This window comes from Glycine soja, chromosome 18, assembly GCF_004193775.1.
Source record: "Glycine soja cultivar W05 chromosome 18, ASM419377v2, whole genome shotgun sequence".
In the NCBI taxonomy this organism is placed as follows: domain Eukaryota; kingdom Viridiplantae; phylum Streptophyta; class Magnoliopsida; order Fabales; family Fabaceae; genus Glycine; species Glycine soja.
Genome location: NC_041019.1, coordinates 47185140 through 47205440, shown reverse-complemented (window position 1 = coordinate 47205440; position 20301 = coordinate 47185140). Strand labels below are relative to the sequence as shown.

The 20301-nt window shown below is 30.8% G+C and overlaps 1 protein-coding gene and 1 long non-coding RNA gene across 3 annotated transcripts; one reads left to right on the top strand and one right to left on the bottom strand.

Moving 5' to 3' along the window:
* Positions 1–2021: 2021 nt before the first annotated feature.
* On the bottom strand, positions 2022–9217 carry LOC114395898. 2 transcript variants are annotated; one of them, XR_003663143.1, is made up of 7 exons: positions 9002–9217; positions 4262–4308; positions 3996–4073; positions 3379–3886; positions 3024–3296; positions 2614–2719; positions 2022–2488 (listed from the first exon to the last, which is right to left on the bottom strand). It is a non-coding gene; the product is annotated as an uncharacterized LOC114395898 (long non-coding RNA). The 2 variants fall into 2 exon arrangements; XR_003663144.1 differs by having other exon boundaries at positions 2022–2484.
* Positions 9218–14249: 5032 nt separating this feature from the next.
* LOC114397709 (glycerol-3-phosphate 2-O-acyltransferase 6-like) lies at positions 14250–17901 on the top strand. Its single transcript, XM_028359884.1, has 2 exons — positions 14250–15031; positions 16838–17901. Exons 1-2 carry the CDS (start codon positions 14408–14410, stop codon positions 17702–17704), a joined length of 1491 nt encoding a protein of 496 aa, XP_028215685.1. The 5' UTR covers positions 14250–14407; the 3' UTR covers positions 17705–17901.
* Positions 17902–20301: the final 2400 nt, after the last annotated feature.

The window sequence follows — 20301 nt, the reverse complement described above, 5'->3', positions numbered from 1 at the left end:
GTTGAGTTTGGGTTCATAAGTTACCCTAATAAAATTTGAAGTCAAAGTAGACACAGGAATAAATTCATCCTAACTTGTCTTATCATGAACATTCCTAATGTTATATTTGTCTTTGGTTTTTCTTTTATGCACTTAGATGATCTTGAAAAAGTAATTTTCGAATAATTGGTGCCACTGTTTACATCATAAATTTAATTTTGATACATTGTTATTGTAACAAAATTATATTTTCAATTAATTAAATCACTAATATTATTTTTTATAAGCTCAAATTCTAAGTATAATTTTAGGCATGATGATTTTCATTCAAATTAACAATATATAATTAATTTAAAATGTATAGCAGTTTATAATTAATTAATAACATAAAAAATTGATACTATCAATAATTTCAAATAAATCCTTATTGCATTATGAAATAATATATGGACCAATGTTGCATCGGCCTCCTCAATCGAATTGACACACAACTGCTTGCTAGCCAAAATATTTAAATCCTGTCTCTCAAGATTAGCAAAGGTATAAAATGAGCCTTTAATATATAGTTGGCCTAAGCGATATGGAAGTGGTATACAAAGTGGTGGCTAGCTATAAACACAGAGGGCCTGATGGTTCAATTTCTTGAAATCTTCTTTGGAAGTCATTGCTATACAGTAGGTGAAACACTAATTAATATGGTGATGAATTTCCTTAACGATGGTGTGTTGTGAAACAATTAATTATTATACACCCACTTTTGTTGTTTTGGAGCCAAGTTGCAAGAATCTAGATCTTATGACTAATTTCAAACATTGCCATGTCAGTCCATTATTCCTACCATCACGGGTTTTAGACTAATTAATCAAAGTGCTTTCTTGCCCAATGGTCACATTACTAAAATTTACGTGGAAGTTGCTTATGCGTTGTTGCTTGTTGCTATATATAATAAGTGTAATTGAGTAAGAATTATGACAAGAAAGAATGGTTTCATGGCATCATAAGAGCACAAGTAAGAATTATGACAAAAATGGTTACTCAAAACACTTACTCGTACAACGGAGTCAAATCTTTCATTTTTTTTCTCCCTCTTTACAATCCTCTGTCGCTAGGATATTTAAATTATACAATATTTTATATAATTATGCTGACAAAATCTAGAAATGAAATTATAAGTAGTAAAACAATATAAGTGGTGTTTGAGAAAAAAAATATAGTCATATTGCATGCACAAAATATACAAATCTAATTAGCTTATATATAGAATGTAAGCATTAAATGAGATAAGATTGGCCAAAACAAGAATATAAAATGTAATAACTATTTGGTTTAAGAAATTTTGATGTGATTTTCAAACATGTCATGCATACGTTACTACATATATGATCTTTATCAATATTTTTTTGACAACAGTTAATAAAAAATGTTGCTAAAGAATTTTAGCAATATTTTTACTAAGTGTCAGACAAATTATTATTTTTTGATAAAGATCACATATATAATAGTGATATATGATTCATATATAGGAAAATAGTTCTCATAAAACAATGACAGAATTTTACATTACTACATAAAAGGATTATAATATCAATTTTAGAGGAGTTTCAATATTGGTTCTAGAACTGATGTTGAAACAACCATTGCTGAGAATAAGTATTTTTCACATCGGTTTAAAACTGATGTTAAAAATCATTATCTATATCGGTTATGACTGAAATTGATGTAAAAATATGATCAAAATTGTGTATTCTAAAGTATTTTTTACATCGATTATAAATCGATGTTGAAAGTAATATACAACATCGATTTTGCAAAAAAAACCAATGTTAAATGTGTTTATCACATCGATTTTGACAAAAACCAATGTTGAATGTGCCTTTATAACATTGGTTTTTCCCAAAAATCAGTTTTAGATCAACCAATGTTATTTTTTTTTGTGCAAAAACTTAAAATAATAATAATAGTAATCTTCAAATTGTAAAGTTTGATATAGAAAAAGATTAATCAATACAAATTAAAAAAATGGGAGATAGTTGACCATAAAACTTAATCTTTTGCTAAGAAAAAAAAAGTACATTTTATTGCAATCATGTTTCTAGAGTTTACCAAATCCTAGCCCCAAATGCAACGAAATGAGTCTAGGTAGAAACTTATTCTATACAACAAATAAAGAAGTAGCAATTACTAATGGATGACTAATGCCTAACTCACTGTAACAAAGTTTTCTATAGAAGCATGAAATAAGAACAAAGGTTATCCTAAAATTTCTATTTTAGAATATAGAAGAATAAGGTGGAGTCTTGTCATCTTATAACTTCGGAGCAAATCTTGGGTGATCCCACTCTATGACAACATGGTTATGAGTTATCACCTTGAGCGAATGCCAACCACTTAGCACCATTGTTAGTTCAAATTCATCACGAAGCATTTGAAGTACTTTTCTCACACTAGCCTCACCATCTGTAACAAAATGAGGAATGTGGGGCTAGGTAGATCATTATAGATCATCTGCCTACAATGAAATAGAAGAACATATTGCCTTGCATATTCCATAAGGCAAACAAACACATATATACTAAAGTTAAGCATTCAACAATTTAATTTGCTATAATGGTAATCAAGCTTTTATGTACTTACGAATACACCGGCTGCTTCAAGAGCTAGGGCATTAAAAACATATGTCCCTCGACGAATTCCACCATGCAAAAATTCTGGAATTTTTCCTTTATGCAACTTTAACTACCTATTCAAGTCAGGCAACCATTATTTCCAATATGTTTCAATAATTGAAAGAGGACATTATTCAATAGGACCCAAAAAATTAGAAAGAAGATGAAAATGCAATGATTATGAGTAAGGAAGCAAACAATGAAAAAGAATTTTGCAATGATTCAAATATAACAACTTTAAAGTTTTAATGCATAAAGAATTATGAAATAAAATCAAATAAAGGATAAGACTTTAGTTCCACTAGCAAGAATGATAGCAAGTGGTTCATGTCTATTTCAATTAGTATAAAATTTCCATAAATGGTTTGGATCTAGTACCTCTTCCAAAGCCATAATAGTTGCAGGGACACAGTTAAGTTGATGAGCTCCATGATTAGAAAACAATGATTCAAGCAGCTCTAGCTTGTATGGCTATCCTTGCTACTTTATTAGATATGGGATAAGATTAAAGACTGAGAAAACAATTCTAAATAGATAAATGGACAAGGAAGAAACAAAGTGCATCTATTTGATAGGTTTACTATCTTGAGCACTAAGTACACCCTTAACTAAAATTGGCAATGAAGTGATTGATTGAAGCCATTTGATATCCTGAAACAAGGTTTTACATGTTATTGCTTCCATATTTAGTGTCACAGATTAGGAAATTATATGTGTGAAAGATCTATATCACCTTCTAGTTGAGTGACCGATCAATTTGTCCAGCAACATAAGAGGCAAGACCAGAGTCACTAGTTTGCAATTTAATTCCAGACAACAAATAGTAATAGTAACAACAATAATATGATCAATAATGAAAAAAATCCAATTATTTCAAAATTTCAAAACAAATAATGTAAAATAGCAATGTAATCGCACACCTTGTCTAGCTTTCCAAGATCCAATCCTTCAAAATTCTTCAAAACCAAGTTTGGTGGCAATGTAAATTTATAAAACACACCTTTAAACTAAGAAGTAAATATCTTAAAGTGGGAGATTTATCAATTCAACCATGATGAACCATGTAAAGTTTTGTGGAAAGGTTGTTCCAATTGAAATTTCCAAATGGTTGCCAACCTATTTTTGATGTCAACCTCCCCACGACCAAGAATATCAATGTCCATAGTAAAGGCAATTGCCTTGAAACCAACTCTTTCAGCTCTTCTCACAAGCTAAGCAACTACATTTCTATCTTTAAACACCTGAGAGAAGAAGATAACAATAACATATTAGGTATTAAGACAAGATTGTTCAGGGATAAAAGGAGATATTAATATTAACGTTTGCATAACTAAGGAAAAAAATACCCACATAAAGTTGAAAAAAATGAATGTCAAGGCCTATTGAAGCAACCTCCTCAACACTGGAAATAGCCCATGAGGATAGTGTCTATCATAAAAAAAATTATAAAATCTAATCTGTTGAAAAGTGAATAAGTGCAACAAATGCATGTAGTTTAGTAGGCATATAAAATTTCATATTATAGTCAAACAAAATAATAAAAATACAAGGAAAGAAATATAGTTTTCAGCTCAAAACAAAACCAAAGTGCATAACAAATATAGTGAAAGCCAAACCATAATTGTGCTAGCTGTTGATGTTGCTCTAGCAGTAGTTGATTCTTCTGCATAAAACATGTTAAATATTTTAAACTTCTGAAAATATTTAATATTTTCATATCACAATACTAGTTTTATCTTATTTCTTTGATCAATACCTTTTAATCCTTAAATTTCATAAGCTGAAACTTGAACTAGACTAGTTAATATTCAAACTATAGATTGCGAAAAGGAACATAAATAATTCAAGGACAAATAAGTTATTCCATATAGTCACTTGTGCATAGCTTAAGAGAAATTATTTTATAGACATTGCCATTTTTAATAGAAAAAATAAATAATATGACAACAATCTAACCAATTACCCTTCTCCTTTTGATTGCTAACCCATTGTTATTGTTATGATTGATAAGAATTACTACTAGCAAATAATGATGTTAATCACACCTTTATTTTTATTCCAAGTATTTTTGGAGATATATTAAAGGAGAGGAGAGTTGAATATTCTTAAACGACAAAATGCACATTTATTAATTGCATAAGATATTGCTTAAATAAATTGAGTTAAATCGGAAAGACGGAGAAAATAACAACTAACCAACTAAACTTCAACAACTAAGCTTAAGTCACCAAATGATTAGTACATAACAGTCAAACAACCTAACCACAAACTCCTTAAAACTTGATAAATAAAGTAAACATGAGACAAAACAAACAAAAAAAATTAAAGCCACTGATGCACACGTTCAAACAAGTACCAATGACACTACATCTACTATAATCAATATTATAAGAGTCAAATCTTGCCAAGATTCTCATAGAAACCTCTGTAAAACAACTAGAGAGAATTAATAATATCAACATAGCAAAGCAATGTACCTAGAAACTTCTCCCCTATTTTTGAGGATTGTATTAGTTCCAAATGCATTTTTCCTCTTTGATAGTCAACATCATCTCCACTAATCCCCTTATCTGGATTTTATTTTAGTAAATTGGATAAGCCTTTTACTTGAATAAGACAGAGCACTAGAGTATATTAGCAAAGCAAATCGCTTCAACACAAGGTCCTTAATTGCCCTGTAAAAAAACCTAAATAAGAACAATTTCCCCATGTCACTTAGACTAAAAACAGACATTAAAGGCTTGTTTGATTCCCTTCTCACTTTCATGTTTTAAAAACTATTTCCTAAAATAATTCCACATTATTCAACAATTAAATTCTTATCCAAAATCTACGAGTGAGGGACCTTGTTCCAGTCTTTAGGCAATACAACATAGTACCTGAAAAGAAACTTACCAAAGCAATTGCTTCTATTGTTGAAATGGCCAGACCAGGATTCTCTGCATTTAAAAAAGCAAACTACCAGGTCCTACTCATACACTTACCGCCTAATTGTCCAAAATTTAGAGTTTAGTTTGATTTCTAGGATTTCATGTAGTCATAGAGAATCCAAACTTTGGAATGCTAATGCCACATCACTCCATCACAGTTTCTTTATCCAGGCCAATAGAAAAGTAGCAATAAGAATTGAAAGACTTCAAAATTCAAATGAATAACAAAATTTTGATTGAAGTCCTTATATTCAATTTTTTACCTTGTAACTGAAAATAAAATCTTAGAAGGAAGTGGTCTTAGACTGTCAGGAAGATGGATGGTTTCAAAAGTCATCACTTGTATTGTATGCATGCATACAGAGAAAAAAAGAAAACAAAAAGAAAGAGTAAATTAATTACCAACTTAATTCCTACGACAGCTTTCTACTTGCAATTTAATTTTTTAAGTTAAATATAGTTTAAATCATGCCTTAAATTTATGAAATTTATACCAATAAAAGGACTACATTATTCAACTTTAAAAAATTGAGATTTGACTCTTTCAATGATAAAAAAAAACTCTTTTAATGATCAAATTCAAGGACTAAACTGCATGTGAAAATATTTTATAGACCAAGCTGCTAATCTACTAGAGAAAAATACACAATAATAGTGAGAAAGTATAATAAACTATAAATTTGGATCACTAGTACACACACCCGACTAAAGTAATAAAGTGTAATTTGTTCACTAATATCTTACTGTTGTTTTAGAAATGGTGAAGTGCTGAAGAAATAACTTAGTCCTTTCCTTTCCTCTTCTCTGTAGTGATATTGGAAAGTAGTGTTTCAATTTTGAAAAGTGGAGTGGCCTACTAGCATATTTTGTGCATTAAAGGGCTCAATGTAATACAATTTCTTCATTTGTTTCCAATTTATTAGTTGTCACACGTAATCAATTATCACTCACCAGCACCTACTTTCTCATTCACTTTCTGCCATTGTACTCTTTTCATTCACACGCCACTTCTCCCCCAAACGACAAACTCATAATCCACACACGAACAATACTTGAACCCACACCAAAAATTAATACTAGTCCTAGTTAGTCAATTCATCTAGCCCTTAATTGATCTTGTTGAAACAATAAAGTTCTCATACGCACTCACACTATGCACTCATTGTCACTCTATGTTAGAGAATAAGAGAAGATGATGAAGGAATTGATTGAGAGAAAATAGAGGGGATTTAGAATTCTGGAAAAAAAACTTTTGTATTCTCATACTTCTCATTGATGATCACTATTATTTTTATACATACTGCTCATGTAACTATAACAAACTTCATAGTTGTCAAACTAACTTCAAAATAAGTTACTAACTAACTGAATTACAGTATACATCAACAGATCTAGCCAAGTGAGCATGCACTTTTTTTATTTTGTATATATCTTTGTCATTTTATAAGTTTTGTGCTTGACTTAGTGTTGATCATTTGGATGCAGTGTTTATATGTACTTGGAGACTCTTTTGTATCATTTTTTTTATATAAATAATGAAGTTATTTCTTTAGTCTTGACTAACTATGATTTTTATCCTTATTTTGTGGGAGGTTTGACGTTAAACACTTCGTCTTGTCAGCTTTCATTTTAATTATAATTTTATTGATTATCAAACCTAAAACTAACAACATATAGGTCACAATGTATAAAAAAGAAAGATACATAATTACATATATAAAATTTGGGACAATGAACTCAAAATCACATGTAAGTTTTTTTATAAAAAAAAATGGATTCTACATCGGTTCTAGTAAAAACACATGTAGCATGTGAAACTTTCAACATGTATTTTGTGGATAAACTGATGTACCATGTGGCTCGATTCATGTACGTAACCCACTTCATAATTAGGTTTGTGAGGAACCAATATTGATTTTCTGGATTCTACATTGGTTTGGAACCAATGTTAAATAGATTGACTACATTTAACATCATGCTGATCAACATCAGTTCTAAAATCGATCTAGTATACATTTTGAAATCGATGTAAAATGGATTTGCTGTAGCAGTAATGGTTGTAGAGAATCCAACTATGTGCTAGCCCTATGAAGGTGTTGGCTTGTTGTTTGAGATTTTATTACATTGGTTACCTACACAGATACACATTTTCTGTACAGATATTATTTGTTTCGGTCAGGGGAACTTGATTTTTTTTTCTTGCTTTTAACGAAGAAGTATAAGGCTCATATTCCTTTACATGCCTTTTTCAAACAATACTTGGCCTTCAATCTATGCTTGGTTAGGCTTTACGGTTGTGCTACATTATATATGAACATTTTGCTCATTTCTTTCTTCACAGTAGATTTACAAGGTAAGAAATATAGAAAGGTTAGACCAAGCTTGGCCAAGGTAGCCCATAGCGAGAGGCCCAAAAGGAAAATAACAGCCCCTCAGCGTTTCCAGGACTGTGTGTGATTGGCGCTGTTAGAATTTGCAAGTGCGTGTTCCTTAGTACTGTCGGGAATAGACCAGCATTTCTGTTACTTGGTTATTGCGCTTTGTTTATGTTTGTCGGGTTGTGCCCTGCGAGTGCCTATATATGTGGTTGTGCACTGTAGGAGGAAGAACAGAAAAAAAAAAAAAAAATCTAGCTTTTCCCTATCTGTGCCTTTCTCTTCTTCTGCTGCTTCCTAACAGAAGGTTTAGACTAATATCTGGCATTATATTATTTGGGTTGTGCGACTGTTCAGGAACAAAATATTTTTTAAAAGGGTTATTTTTTATTTTGTTAATTTATATTGACAACATGATCAGTAAGAGAGTGTTCGATTGTTATTTTAAAAATTGTTTTTAATTTTAAAAATACAAAAAAACAAGTTTGCGCTCAGATAACTGATGGGGGTGGTGCTGCAACACAAAATAGAATGTGAGGTTGAACAAGATGAAAACAGAAAAAGAAGATGGAAAAACATCGATCTCTCAGCTAGCTATTTCTGTTTCTTTGGTTTTTTAAAACACTTATTTTGAAAATAATTTTCGAAATTTAATTGATTTTGGATAAGAAATATTGATTGAGAGTAATATGGACTTAATTATAATTGGGAACAGTTTTTAAAATCAAAAGTGATAAGGGAATCACAGATGCCCTAAAACTCTGTCTTAGAATAGGTTTTATCAGACTGGACATGAATCAAGTGCTTTGCATTGTGCAAGTTTTATAATTTGACCGACAATCTTTTATATATGTGAGTTAGTGCACCCCTGTGGCTGTGGTCTTTCTCGTTTTCTTTTTTCTTCTTACAAAAATTAAAAGCTAGCAAATAGACTTAAGAATTGAGATGGTTTTAGTCCCGAATAAAGAATAGGAATCCATCTATTAAATTTTATGCAATAAATTAAATGACAAACTATATATATATATATATATATGATTGATTTTGGTACCTTGTGGATTAGAACCTTGAACTCTATTTGCAGAAGCTCTCTGTGCAAGTAACCAAGGAAAGAGAAAAAAGGTTAGGCTAGGTAACCAATTGTTGGCTCTTTATAGGTGTCATTTGGGTTGCATGCAGATTTTTGGGAGGAAAGGAGTGCACTTCAACCTTTAGAAGAAAAAGAGAAAGAAGGAAACGTTGCAGGTCTGGGGTAACAATGGGAGTGGTGGTTCGAGGCTTTGATGATGATTTTAATTTAATGACAAAGACTATATCCCTAATAATTTTTAAATTTTTATTTTAATATTTATTTAAATTGAAAAACATGACATTACTAGTTTTTTTTATGTTATATTTAGTTACGTTGCGAGGATTATCATTTTCGTTCTGCAATCATATATTTTTAATTACATATCTTATAATTTCTACCTTCACCTCTTTTATTTAATTGTTTCTTTTTCTTGAATTAATATTTAATATTTCGGTTTTTCTTTACTTGCTATATACCTCTGTTATCAATATATGATATAGGTGTAAATCCTCCTAGGATATATTAAAGAAACATTATTCCTTTAGCAATGCTACCTAAAACATAAAAATAGGCCAATACGGAAATAAAGATCTGTGTACGACAGGCTGTGTCGATACGGATGGAGATAAACTTCTAACTATAATTAAGAACGTTAAAATTAAGACCAATATATGTAACTAATTTAAAGGAAAAAAATCCGTGGTTCAAATAAAAAATAAATTTTTAATGTTTGATAAATTAATTTATAAACATTTAACTTTTCTGTCAATCCATTTCATATAAAAAATACTATAATATGCATTTGTTATGCTATTCTTCTCGTTAAATATGTTGATAATATATATATGGTTTGGATTTGCTCTTTTGAATGTTATATTAAAAAAAAAACTCTGTCACTAGATATATCTATATTGTGTAAAGGAAGGAGAGATTTGCTAACTTATTTATACTTTCTCTAAAAGGAACCTTTTAACAAACAAAAAATGTATTTTGAACAAATTATAGTTATAAATAATTAAAATATTTATTTTTAAAATAGTTAATATACATTGGTAAACATCATATATATATATATACCTCCTTACCCTAGGAATTCAAATTGAAAAATATAATTAAGTACATGTGAAGAGAAAGAAAAATAGTCATATAATTGATTAAAAAAAATATGAAATAAAATTCAGTTAAAATAAAAGAGGACGAGACAGACATGACAAGTTTTCCTAACATTAAAGTAAGGAGTATATAAAATTTAATTTCGGTGGTTTAATGTTTTTATAATTAAAATAATAATTTATTTGATAATTAATACAAATTTTTAATATTTAATGTTGTTTTTTATTATGTAAATTACTAAAACTTTATTTTTTTATTAAAAAATCAACATTACATTAATTTGAATGCTCGAATCTTGTAAGTTTTAGTTAAATTTTTATTGATAAAAAATGTAATTAGAAATTAAGACTATAATAAAGATGATCAACTAAAATTTTTGTCAAAAATTAATTATTGGCATTACCTTTAAATATTTTTCATAGATGATATGATAACACAAAGGTAAAATATATTTTTAATTTCTGTTTTGGTTAAATTAATATTAGTCTTCGTACTTTAATTTTGACCAGTTTAATTTCTGAACTGTAGAAAAATATAAATTTTCATTTTTCAAAATCGACGCTTTTTCATTGTGAGGACAAGTACGACTTTTTTTTTTTTTTTTTTGTAAAGTTCAGATACTAGATTAATTAAAGTTAAAGATTGAAGACTGAAATCAAATTAAAAAAATAAAAAACATATTTTACTCTAAAAATAGTATATTATTAAAAAACTTATATGATTTCATTTATTTATTTTTTTCTCAAGGAAGTGAAATTTGACTTAATAACTTGGTAGCTAAAGTCTTCTCCAAATTCTTAGCCAAATAAGACTTGAAAGTAATCGAAGCCGAGCCTAACGACGCTAGCTTTATGTTTATGAGGCCGCAAAGGCGGCGTCAATAAACTAAAAAGTAGGCTAATTGAATGTAAGGAAGCTGTTGGTATCGACTTCCAACTACTCACACGCCTCCTCACAACCACTAAATACAACAAAAATAAATCTTTTACCCTTTCCATTAACTCATCAGACATTTTTTACCAATGCTATCTTTCTCTACCAAATCACGCAATTAGTATTTTATGTTATTCGTAAAAGTTTTACTTATTTTTTTTTTTTAAAAAAAAATATATATATATATATATATTATAACAAATTGAGTAATTTTTACTAAATTAACAAATAAACATTTAAAGATAAAACATAAAATTTATTCTCGATTGTAAGTTTTTTTATTTAAACAAAGAAGTTCATCGTTTTTAACTTATCACATAATTTTTTGATACTTAATACATGTAATAATAGTAATTTTGATAAAAATATTCATATATAATTAATACATATAATAATAGTAATATCGTATAATGGTTTGTAAGTAAATTTTATGATAGTGGTTTTCGATTAAAAATTTAATTTTAATAATTATTATACTTTGATAGTAATTTTAATAATGACTAAAAATAGAGTTTTGAGAAGAAATAGGGATTGAAAAAAAAAAGGATTTAGAAAGATGCAGTAAAATGAAGAAATATGAATTCATAAAAGATGAAAATAAAAGCACACACGATGACCTTCTGTCCTAATCGTTAATTTTGGTGTGAGGCGTTGATTTTGGTTTGAGAAGTTAAGTGATACAATTTAATCCACTAAAAATTGATAGTTATAGATCTTATTTATAAACTTCTAATACTAATACTGAAATTTTATGATTTCGACACATATAACAATATTTTTAAATACATAGATCTAACATTATTTGATGTCTTTATGTAACTTCTTTGTAACCGTTTTAACTGATATTTCAAATTTTGAAAACATCCTGCATCATCTAAGCGCTTTCGAATCTCACATGTCTTAATAAAGTCGTTGGAATTGTTGATTTTGTCGAAATAAACCACTTCAATGGTGTATTCAACTTTTCAAATTTTGTTTCATACTTTGATCACTATTAAATGTATTTTTATATTTCTCTCGAGACGAGTTCATCGAAACTATATATAAATTTTGTAACTTAGATAAATTTTATATAATAGAGATAACAATTATATTTGTTACTTATGATTCTCTTTCATTACTTATGCATTACTCTTTTCATTATTCTCATGAAAACAATCATAAATTTCATAATTCATATGAAACAAGTTAACTAATATTATGTTAGTTTGAGTATATATAACTGATTTTAGATTTCTTTAATAAATTTTAGTTCAAATCTTATTATAAAAAATCATGATTAAGAAAAGTGATTCTAAAGATGATTAATTAAATTTTTTTGATAAAGATTGATTATTGACAAATAAAATAAATGTTTCATACTTATATCATGTTAATAAAAAAAAAATATATGACATGGGTTAGTCTTTAAATTCCGTGAATATAACGATTTCTTGTGAAATTTTCAATTCTTTTGTTTTCACTCCCGTCACTAATAGTAAATATTATCGTTAAAAAAAAATAGTACCTATATACTTAATGAAATATCTTCGCTACTTGAGGGATACGTAAGTTTCTTCTAGTTGACGATACCCTTTTGAATAAACGTAATTATAGACAAGAAAAAGTTTGACGGCCGTTGAGAATAGTACATCGACTCAATTAAAATACATGGGTCTCCTACACCACACAATAAATGTAGAGCCATTCATAATACATAGATATCTTAAAGAATTTTAATCGTAGCCGTGTGAAAGCATGCGATATAATAATTTATACTACATTTTAGCACGTACTCGGCAATCAATTGTATGTCCTATTCGTTTTATTTTGATATCATACGCTTGTGTTAGTTAACTTTATATTTATCTGATATTAATAATGCCTAAACTTTTTCCAAAAAAAGAAATAATTATTTTCAAAAAGCTAAATACTATAAAAAATTTAACCCCGACATAAATTAATTCAGACATGTATATTCTTTGGTTTTAGGAAAACTAAATGTTTTCCATTTTGAGATATTATGAGATTAAGTTCTTTTTGGGCATTGTTTTTCTTTTGGCCAATATTTTTCTCACATAAATATTCTTGTACTTTCTATCTTTTTTATATTTTCAACTACTTTAATTTTAAAAGTTATCATTCATTACTTGAAACCACCACCACTCCATTTTTATAAATTTGAAGTTTTTGTATTCCAAACAAATGTTCCTATTAGAACTAAAACTCAGTTTTTTTATTGTTTTATATAAAATTTTGATGGAATTATTAATATCTTATTGTTATGTTATATATATATATATATATATATATATATATATATATATATATATATATTATTTAAAATATTAAATAATTTATCTTAAACTGATATATATGTGTTGTAAAATTAAGAAATAAGTATTTACAAGTCTTAATTTGATTTAAGAATATGATAATAGTAGACAAGGATATAAAGAATACTTTATATCCTTGTCATCAATTAGGAATTTTAATTTATAAGTATTATCAAACTAATTTCTTAAATATTATTATAATTAAACTTTTTTATACAATTGTCTCAACCAAAATTTAAATTTGTCAATTCTCCTCATAACAACCTAACTCCCTTACTTTATTTGAAAGAAAAAAACCACAAGAATATCAAAATAAATGTACCCTCTTTGTTAAATTTTACAATACAATTTATATTCATTAGTCTGTTACTTTGATAATCCTTACTTCCTTATGTGTATACAGAAGATATTCCTTAATCAATAATCAAAATTTAATCTTTTTGAGATATAAAAAACCATCTACGTCAATTTCAATTTTCCTAACAAAATATTTTCATACAAAAATAAAAAACAAAAGCACAATAAAGTTTAGAAACTCAACTATTTAATGAATACTAAATATAACATACTGATATATAGTCTCTGCATATCACTGGCACTGTTCAATAATGTTAAGGTGTTTTATATTTTATTTAGCTAAATGGAGAGGGGGATTAACCCCAATGATGTTGAGACTGTTTCTCCATATTACCACACTCCTCTCATAAAGGAAACTATATCAAAGTTTTGACAATAAATTAATGGGTATTAATTTCTATTGAAGAAATAAGAGAGAAAGGGTACATAAAGTCCTAGCTCCCTTTTTAACTTCCCCTTTTTAAAACTATATAAAGTATAATCACTGTAGCCCATATAATATTTCATTATGATTCATGCTAAAAAATGGTTCAACAACACGACCCCCTCTCCTTTTAAAACCCCCTCTTCTCTCCTCATAACATTTCAAAGCTGGCAACCCTCTTCTTCCCCACCATCACACCAACCAAACCTCACTCTCCCTTTCTCCCCTGACCCTCTCCCTGCCATGGTCATGGGAGCCTTTGGCCACTTCGAACCGGTCTCCAAATGCAGCACCGAGAACCGGTCTAACCAAACCGTGGCCTCGGACTTGGACGGCACCCTCCTGGTGTCCCCCAGCGCATTTCCTTACTACATGCTGGTCGCCATCGAAGCCGGCAGCTTCCTCCGTGGCCTTGTCCTCCTTGCCTCCGTCCCTTTCGTGTACTTCACGTACATATTCCTCTCCGAGACCGCGGCCATCAAGTCCCTGATCTTCATCGCCTTCGCGGGCCTGAAGGTCAGGGACGTTGAGATGGTCGCGTGCTCGGTGCTGCCCAAGTTCTACGCCGAAGACGTGCACCCGGAGAGTTGGAGAGTGTTCAACTCTTTCGGGAAGCGTTACATTGTCACGGCTAGTCCTAGGGTGATGGTGGAGCCGTTTGTTAAGGCGTTTCTCGGGGCTGACAAGGTGCTTGGGACTGAACTTGAGGCCACCAAATCGGGGACGTTCACTGGGTTTGTTAAGAAGCCTGGTGTGCTTGTTGGGGAGCATAAGAAAGTGGCTCTGGTGAAGGAGTTTCAGGGTAATTTACCTGACTTGGGTCTAGGTGATAGTAAAAGTGATTATGACTTCATGTCAATTTGCAAGGTTGGTCTATTAATCATTCTTTTCTTTCTGTTAAATATGTTTAGAATTGATGTCAACCTATGTTTTTATATATTCTTGGGCCTTGAATGGATAAGAACTCATAAGATAAAAGGAATTAAGTTAAGTTTATATTGTCATTTAAAATTAACTTCATACATAAACAAAGATTAAATTTATGAAGTTAAACCAGAAAGCTTATATAGAAGTTAATTAAAAAGGGGCATAGAGAAATTAATTTATTTTATCTTATATTTTTTCACTTAAAAATGTTTTTTTTATTAGTTTATCCAAATAAGACCATGATAGTAACTTGGTGTTATGTGTTGATGATTCTTAAAAAGTGTCAAAGATAGGTTGCAAGTAATGAATCTCAGAAGACATGAATACATAATAATACAGCATTACCTAGTGTGGAGTACTCGAGGAAAGAAAACGATTAGAAAGTATCAAGGAAATATGTAAGAAATCACATGATTGCATAAATATTAACTCTATTTGTTGTTTTCATGTGCCATATGTTCATCTTTATTTTTGGAAGAGGGAGCCAGTTTTGGGTTTTGTGACATCTTTTTTTTTAGCTCAATGGAGCTATAGTATTTATTTATTTTTCTAAATGAAATAAAATAAAAATGCTACTATAGTTTATCTAAAATTGAATTCATGTTTGGTGAGAGCCTTAATGAGCGTGACATGTTATCACATCCTCTCTTTTTGTTCCAGTTTCCGTGTATCTATCTCTGGTGGCACTTGTGAATCCCTCTTATTGTTTGGTTTTATTCCTTCTTTTTTCATATATTTACTAACGTGTAAGTGGTCCCCCTACATTCTATAGCCAATTTATGGACACAACTTACAACAGCCTCAGTTTTGAGCTGTCTATGCCTCCATTTTTCTGTTCTTGGGTTCTTTTCTCATAAGTCATAACCCCTTAACTACTTTTAAACGCTAATAATTATGAGTTTCCCCATTTGTTATTTTGCCTGCACAAACCAAATTCAATTTCCAAATTGAGGAGTATAGATTACCATGAATCTCTCATGCACAAACCACTTTTAACACAAAATCCAAGACATGTTCATAGCTCATGTAAAAAATATGAAAAGGTGTCAAACACATACCCTGCATAGCTTATCATCATTTATTCAGTAAGCACAATCCTTGTGACATTCCCTTTCAACTTAATATAAAAAATAAAATAAAAAATCAATTGTACTTGCTGATTCCCCCCCCCCCCCCCCCCCCTTTAAATCTGGGATTCATGCGAATAATTTTAACCCTTTAGTAATTTTAGCAAAAAGCTATAATGAAATCTTGAGAGTACAAAGATATCCAATACCCTTTAGTATTTCAATATAGTGATAATTTCAAGAGTCAAACCATCATAAAAAATTTAATATTATGAAAACATTACCAATGATTACTTTCAAATTTCGATATCTTTTTCAAAGAGCAATGTCCTCAGCACACTTTTTCTAACATATATACGGTTGGGCTCCACTAAGGGAAAAACTCAGGTCCACTCTTTTTTTCTTAGTGGGACACACATGACATTAACCAAGCAATCATAAATTTTTCTCATATCTCAATTTTTACCCTTACCTTTCTGCTCTCTCTATCTTTTTCTTCTTTTTTTCTCTCTTCTCCTTTTGTCTTTCTTCTCCTTCTCAAAGTGTATACACACCCTTGAGGGAGTAAAAAAAATAATATTTTGGTAACCAAAAATCATAAAGTGTCTCAAACAGTGTTACTACTTATTATCATTTCTCATGTGCCCAATCAAGTCACTAACTGTATTTTCCCTTGCAGGAAGGGTACATGGTGCCAAGAACTAAGTGTGAACCACTACCAAGAAACAAGCTTTTAAGTCCAATTATTTTTCATGAGGGTAGGTTTGCTCAAAGGCCAACTCCTCTAGCTGCCCTCTTGACCTTCCTATGGCTGCCAATTGGCATCATACTCTCCATCTTAAGGGTCTACCTTAACATCCCTTTGCCTGAAAGAATTGCTTGGTACAACTACAAGCTCTTAGGAATCAGAGTTATTGTGAAGGGTACCCCTCCACCGCCCCCAAAGAAGGGTCAAAGTGGTGTCCTATTTGTTTGTAACCACCGCACAGTATTAGACCCTGTTGTTACAGCAGTTGCACTTGGAAGAAAAATTAGCTGTGTCACATATAGCATAAGCAAATTCACTGAAATAATTTCACCAATTAAGGCTGTGGCACTCTCAAGGGAAAGAGAGAAAGATGCTGCCAATATCAAGAGACTACTTGAGGAAGGGGACTTGGTGATTTGCCCTGAAGGCACAACTTGTAGAGAGCCTTTCCTCTTGAGGTTCAGTGCACTTTTTGCTGAACTCACTGATAGGATTGTCCCAGTTGCTATTAACACAAAGCAGAGCGTGTTTTACGGAACAACGGTTCGCGGACACAAGTTGTTGGACCCCTACTTTGTGTTCATGAATCCTATGCCAACATATGAGATCACTTTCTTGAACCAGCTTCCCAAGGAGCTCACATGCAGTGGAGGGAAATCAGCGATCGAAGTTGCAAACTACATTCAAAGGGTTCTTGCAGGGACTTTGGGATTTGAGTGCACCAATTTGACTAGGAAGAGCAAATATGCAATGCTTGCAGGAACAGATGGAACAGTTCCATCTAAGGAGAAGGCTTGAAAAGAGAGAGGGATAAATTAAGCCCCCTTTTGATTATTCTGTATTGGTGCCCAATGTGTTTCCACAACACATAGAATTATGATAGAAATAAAATCTGATCATTGTGGCTGGTAAAAAAACAAAAATTACAGTTTATGTATATTTTGTTATTCTGATATATACAAATCATAACGACTGTTATTGGGTCATTCCTGAAATCTAGTTACTACATGTTTTTGCCTTAAAGGTTTTATTACTTTTACCCATATAGTCTGTGTCAGTATGAATATGAGATAGGTGTGCAAGATGTAGGACAGATAGACATGTGGCACATGGGATCATAAGGTGCATTAATTTTCAATAAAGCAGTAATGTTATATTGTTGTAGTATCATTAACTTGCAGGCAAGTCCAGCTAGAACACTGACAAGCATGTCTAAACCAAGATAAATATGCCTTAATGGTAGAAAATGTACATATGACATAGCAAGTTAACGTGATCCTTATATTACGGAGAGGGGTCTTTCTCAGCTAAATTGGTACGGGACTAATCAACCAAGGCAATAGAATGCACTCAATTCACTTAGAAATAAGACAAAATGTCCAATAAAAGCACCAGCAAAGTCTTGGATCCCAGCAGCAGCAGAGCTAACATATATGTGTGCACAATTGCACATTGATCATTGATGTCCTCATGAACTAAATGTGCTTGACTAATCAGACAACACTACGGTGAGATTCGATCAGGGTAATAGTTCTTATATTTAATATAACAAATGATTGTCAAATACAAATGATATTTAAAAATGAAAATTTGCAAGTGAGGGGGTAGAGGAACTCATTCCCACCTTCACATGTGGGGATGAAATTAAACTAGTGCATAAGAAGAAAAATTTAACTAGTGAAATTATTAAGTTTTCTCTCCACTTTTGTTTTCATTTACCAAAAATCCATTAGGTGTTTTGAAATTATCTTTAGATTTTCTCTAGCAACTTGTTTTCCTTTTGTTCCCACTAGCTAACTATTCAAGCCTCATCAAACACCCGGTCATTAATATTTGGATTAAAGTAGCCTCAACAACCTAACTTCTGAAACACAGTCACATCAAAATGCTCAAGGTTGGTTCAAGAAGTCATTCCCCCATTTTGATGACTTAGTATTAGTTTGTGGGGGAAAAAAAGGGCACTGGGATGCAGATGCTGAAAAATCTGGGTGATGCAGTTGAGGCAATGGATAAAGAGAGACATGATATATTTACATTTAGATGATGATGTAAAAATACATGAGGCTCCCATAACCCATTGATTCTGCACCCAATACTCAGCTTTCAGAGTCCCCATGCCTTTGTTTATTATGTTCAAAATTCAACATCTAGTACAAGGTAAAAAGAGGAAATGAATGAGTATGAGAGCTCCAAAGAGTCAAAGACAACATGGGTGACCTCATTAGCTGCTTCAAGCATGGAAAAGAAGAGTAATGTGTAGTGGATTACTTCTTTCACAGTGGATCCTGAGTCCTTGCACACGAGATTTTAGCAAAAACACTGCGTCTTATAATTATTTATACAATTTCTTTCTTACTTTTATGGATCATTAAGCTATAAGTACATATACTGGGTTATTTTATTCTTTTTTTTTTACTAAAAATATTTTTTAAAAAATAAGTTAATTTACATTTCTTAAAATGTTTCACTCAATTTGAACATAAGAACGAAATTTTATTAAGGATACAATATGTGTTATTCCCAAAATAAATTAAACGTTATAAAACATGAAACCATTTCTAGCATGAAGTTGAGAAAATGAAAACTGAAATATAAATATATATGTTCATTTGTTTTACAAGTTGATATGTCACATCAAAGGGATCCCCACTCCGACCCAAGAACAAGAAACACCAGCATTTCCCCATCATAGGCTTAGAATTTGAGGGTTTTCAAATTTGGTAGGAACTAATCTTGATAAATGTTATGGCATGTATGATAATTGAGAAAAAACATGATGAAAGGGTAAAGTGGTCGCAATGCACCATATATGCATAAAAGAAACAATCATGTGGAGTCTGATTAGTGGTAACTGTAGAATCAATGCACTCACAGTAAACATCATAATAACACTGCAACAGCATTTTAAAGCCTGTGAAATATAGTATCTTAGATCATATATATAGTGAGAAAAAGCCTTTCCAAATACAACGATGTGGTACTAAAAATGTGTGTGCCAATTGCAAGATGAACCTAACTTGATAGGGAGGCTATTTATGGATGAGATAATGTTTAACTAAATAAGAGGCTGTGGTCCTTTCTTCTTCAGAGAAAGTTGGAGGATTAGGGTCCATTTTGCCATTGTCTGTACTCTTTAATGACTAATGAAACTACTCAGACAGTTCAATAAGTATGTGGATGTGCCAGACTGGGACATTGCCAAAGCCGGACTAGAATTTCTGATAGCATCTGGTGTTTGATTGGATGCTTAGTTTCTGTACTTGGATCTATCTAACAGACACAAATTGGAGGCAAATAAAATCGAATTTGGACACTGTTATTTCTCAAAGTACATTCTTAAAAAGTGCTAAGAGGTTTGATTCTTTTGTAACCCTCCTCTGCCTGTTTATTTTTTT

What these genes read in the sequence shown, in the direction of transcription:
- LOC114397709 (XM_028359884.1), top strand. Translation starts at nt 14,408, where the DNA reads ATGGTCATGGGAGCCTTTGGCCACTTCGAACCGGTCTCCAAATGCAGC. An exon ending in ACTTCATGTCAATTTGCAAG is followed by an intron (nt 15,032 to 16,837) that starts GTTGGTCTATTA and finishes TTTCCCTTGCAG; the next exon opens with GAAGGGTACATGGTGCCAAG.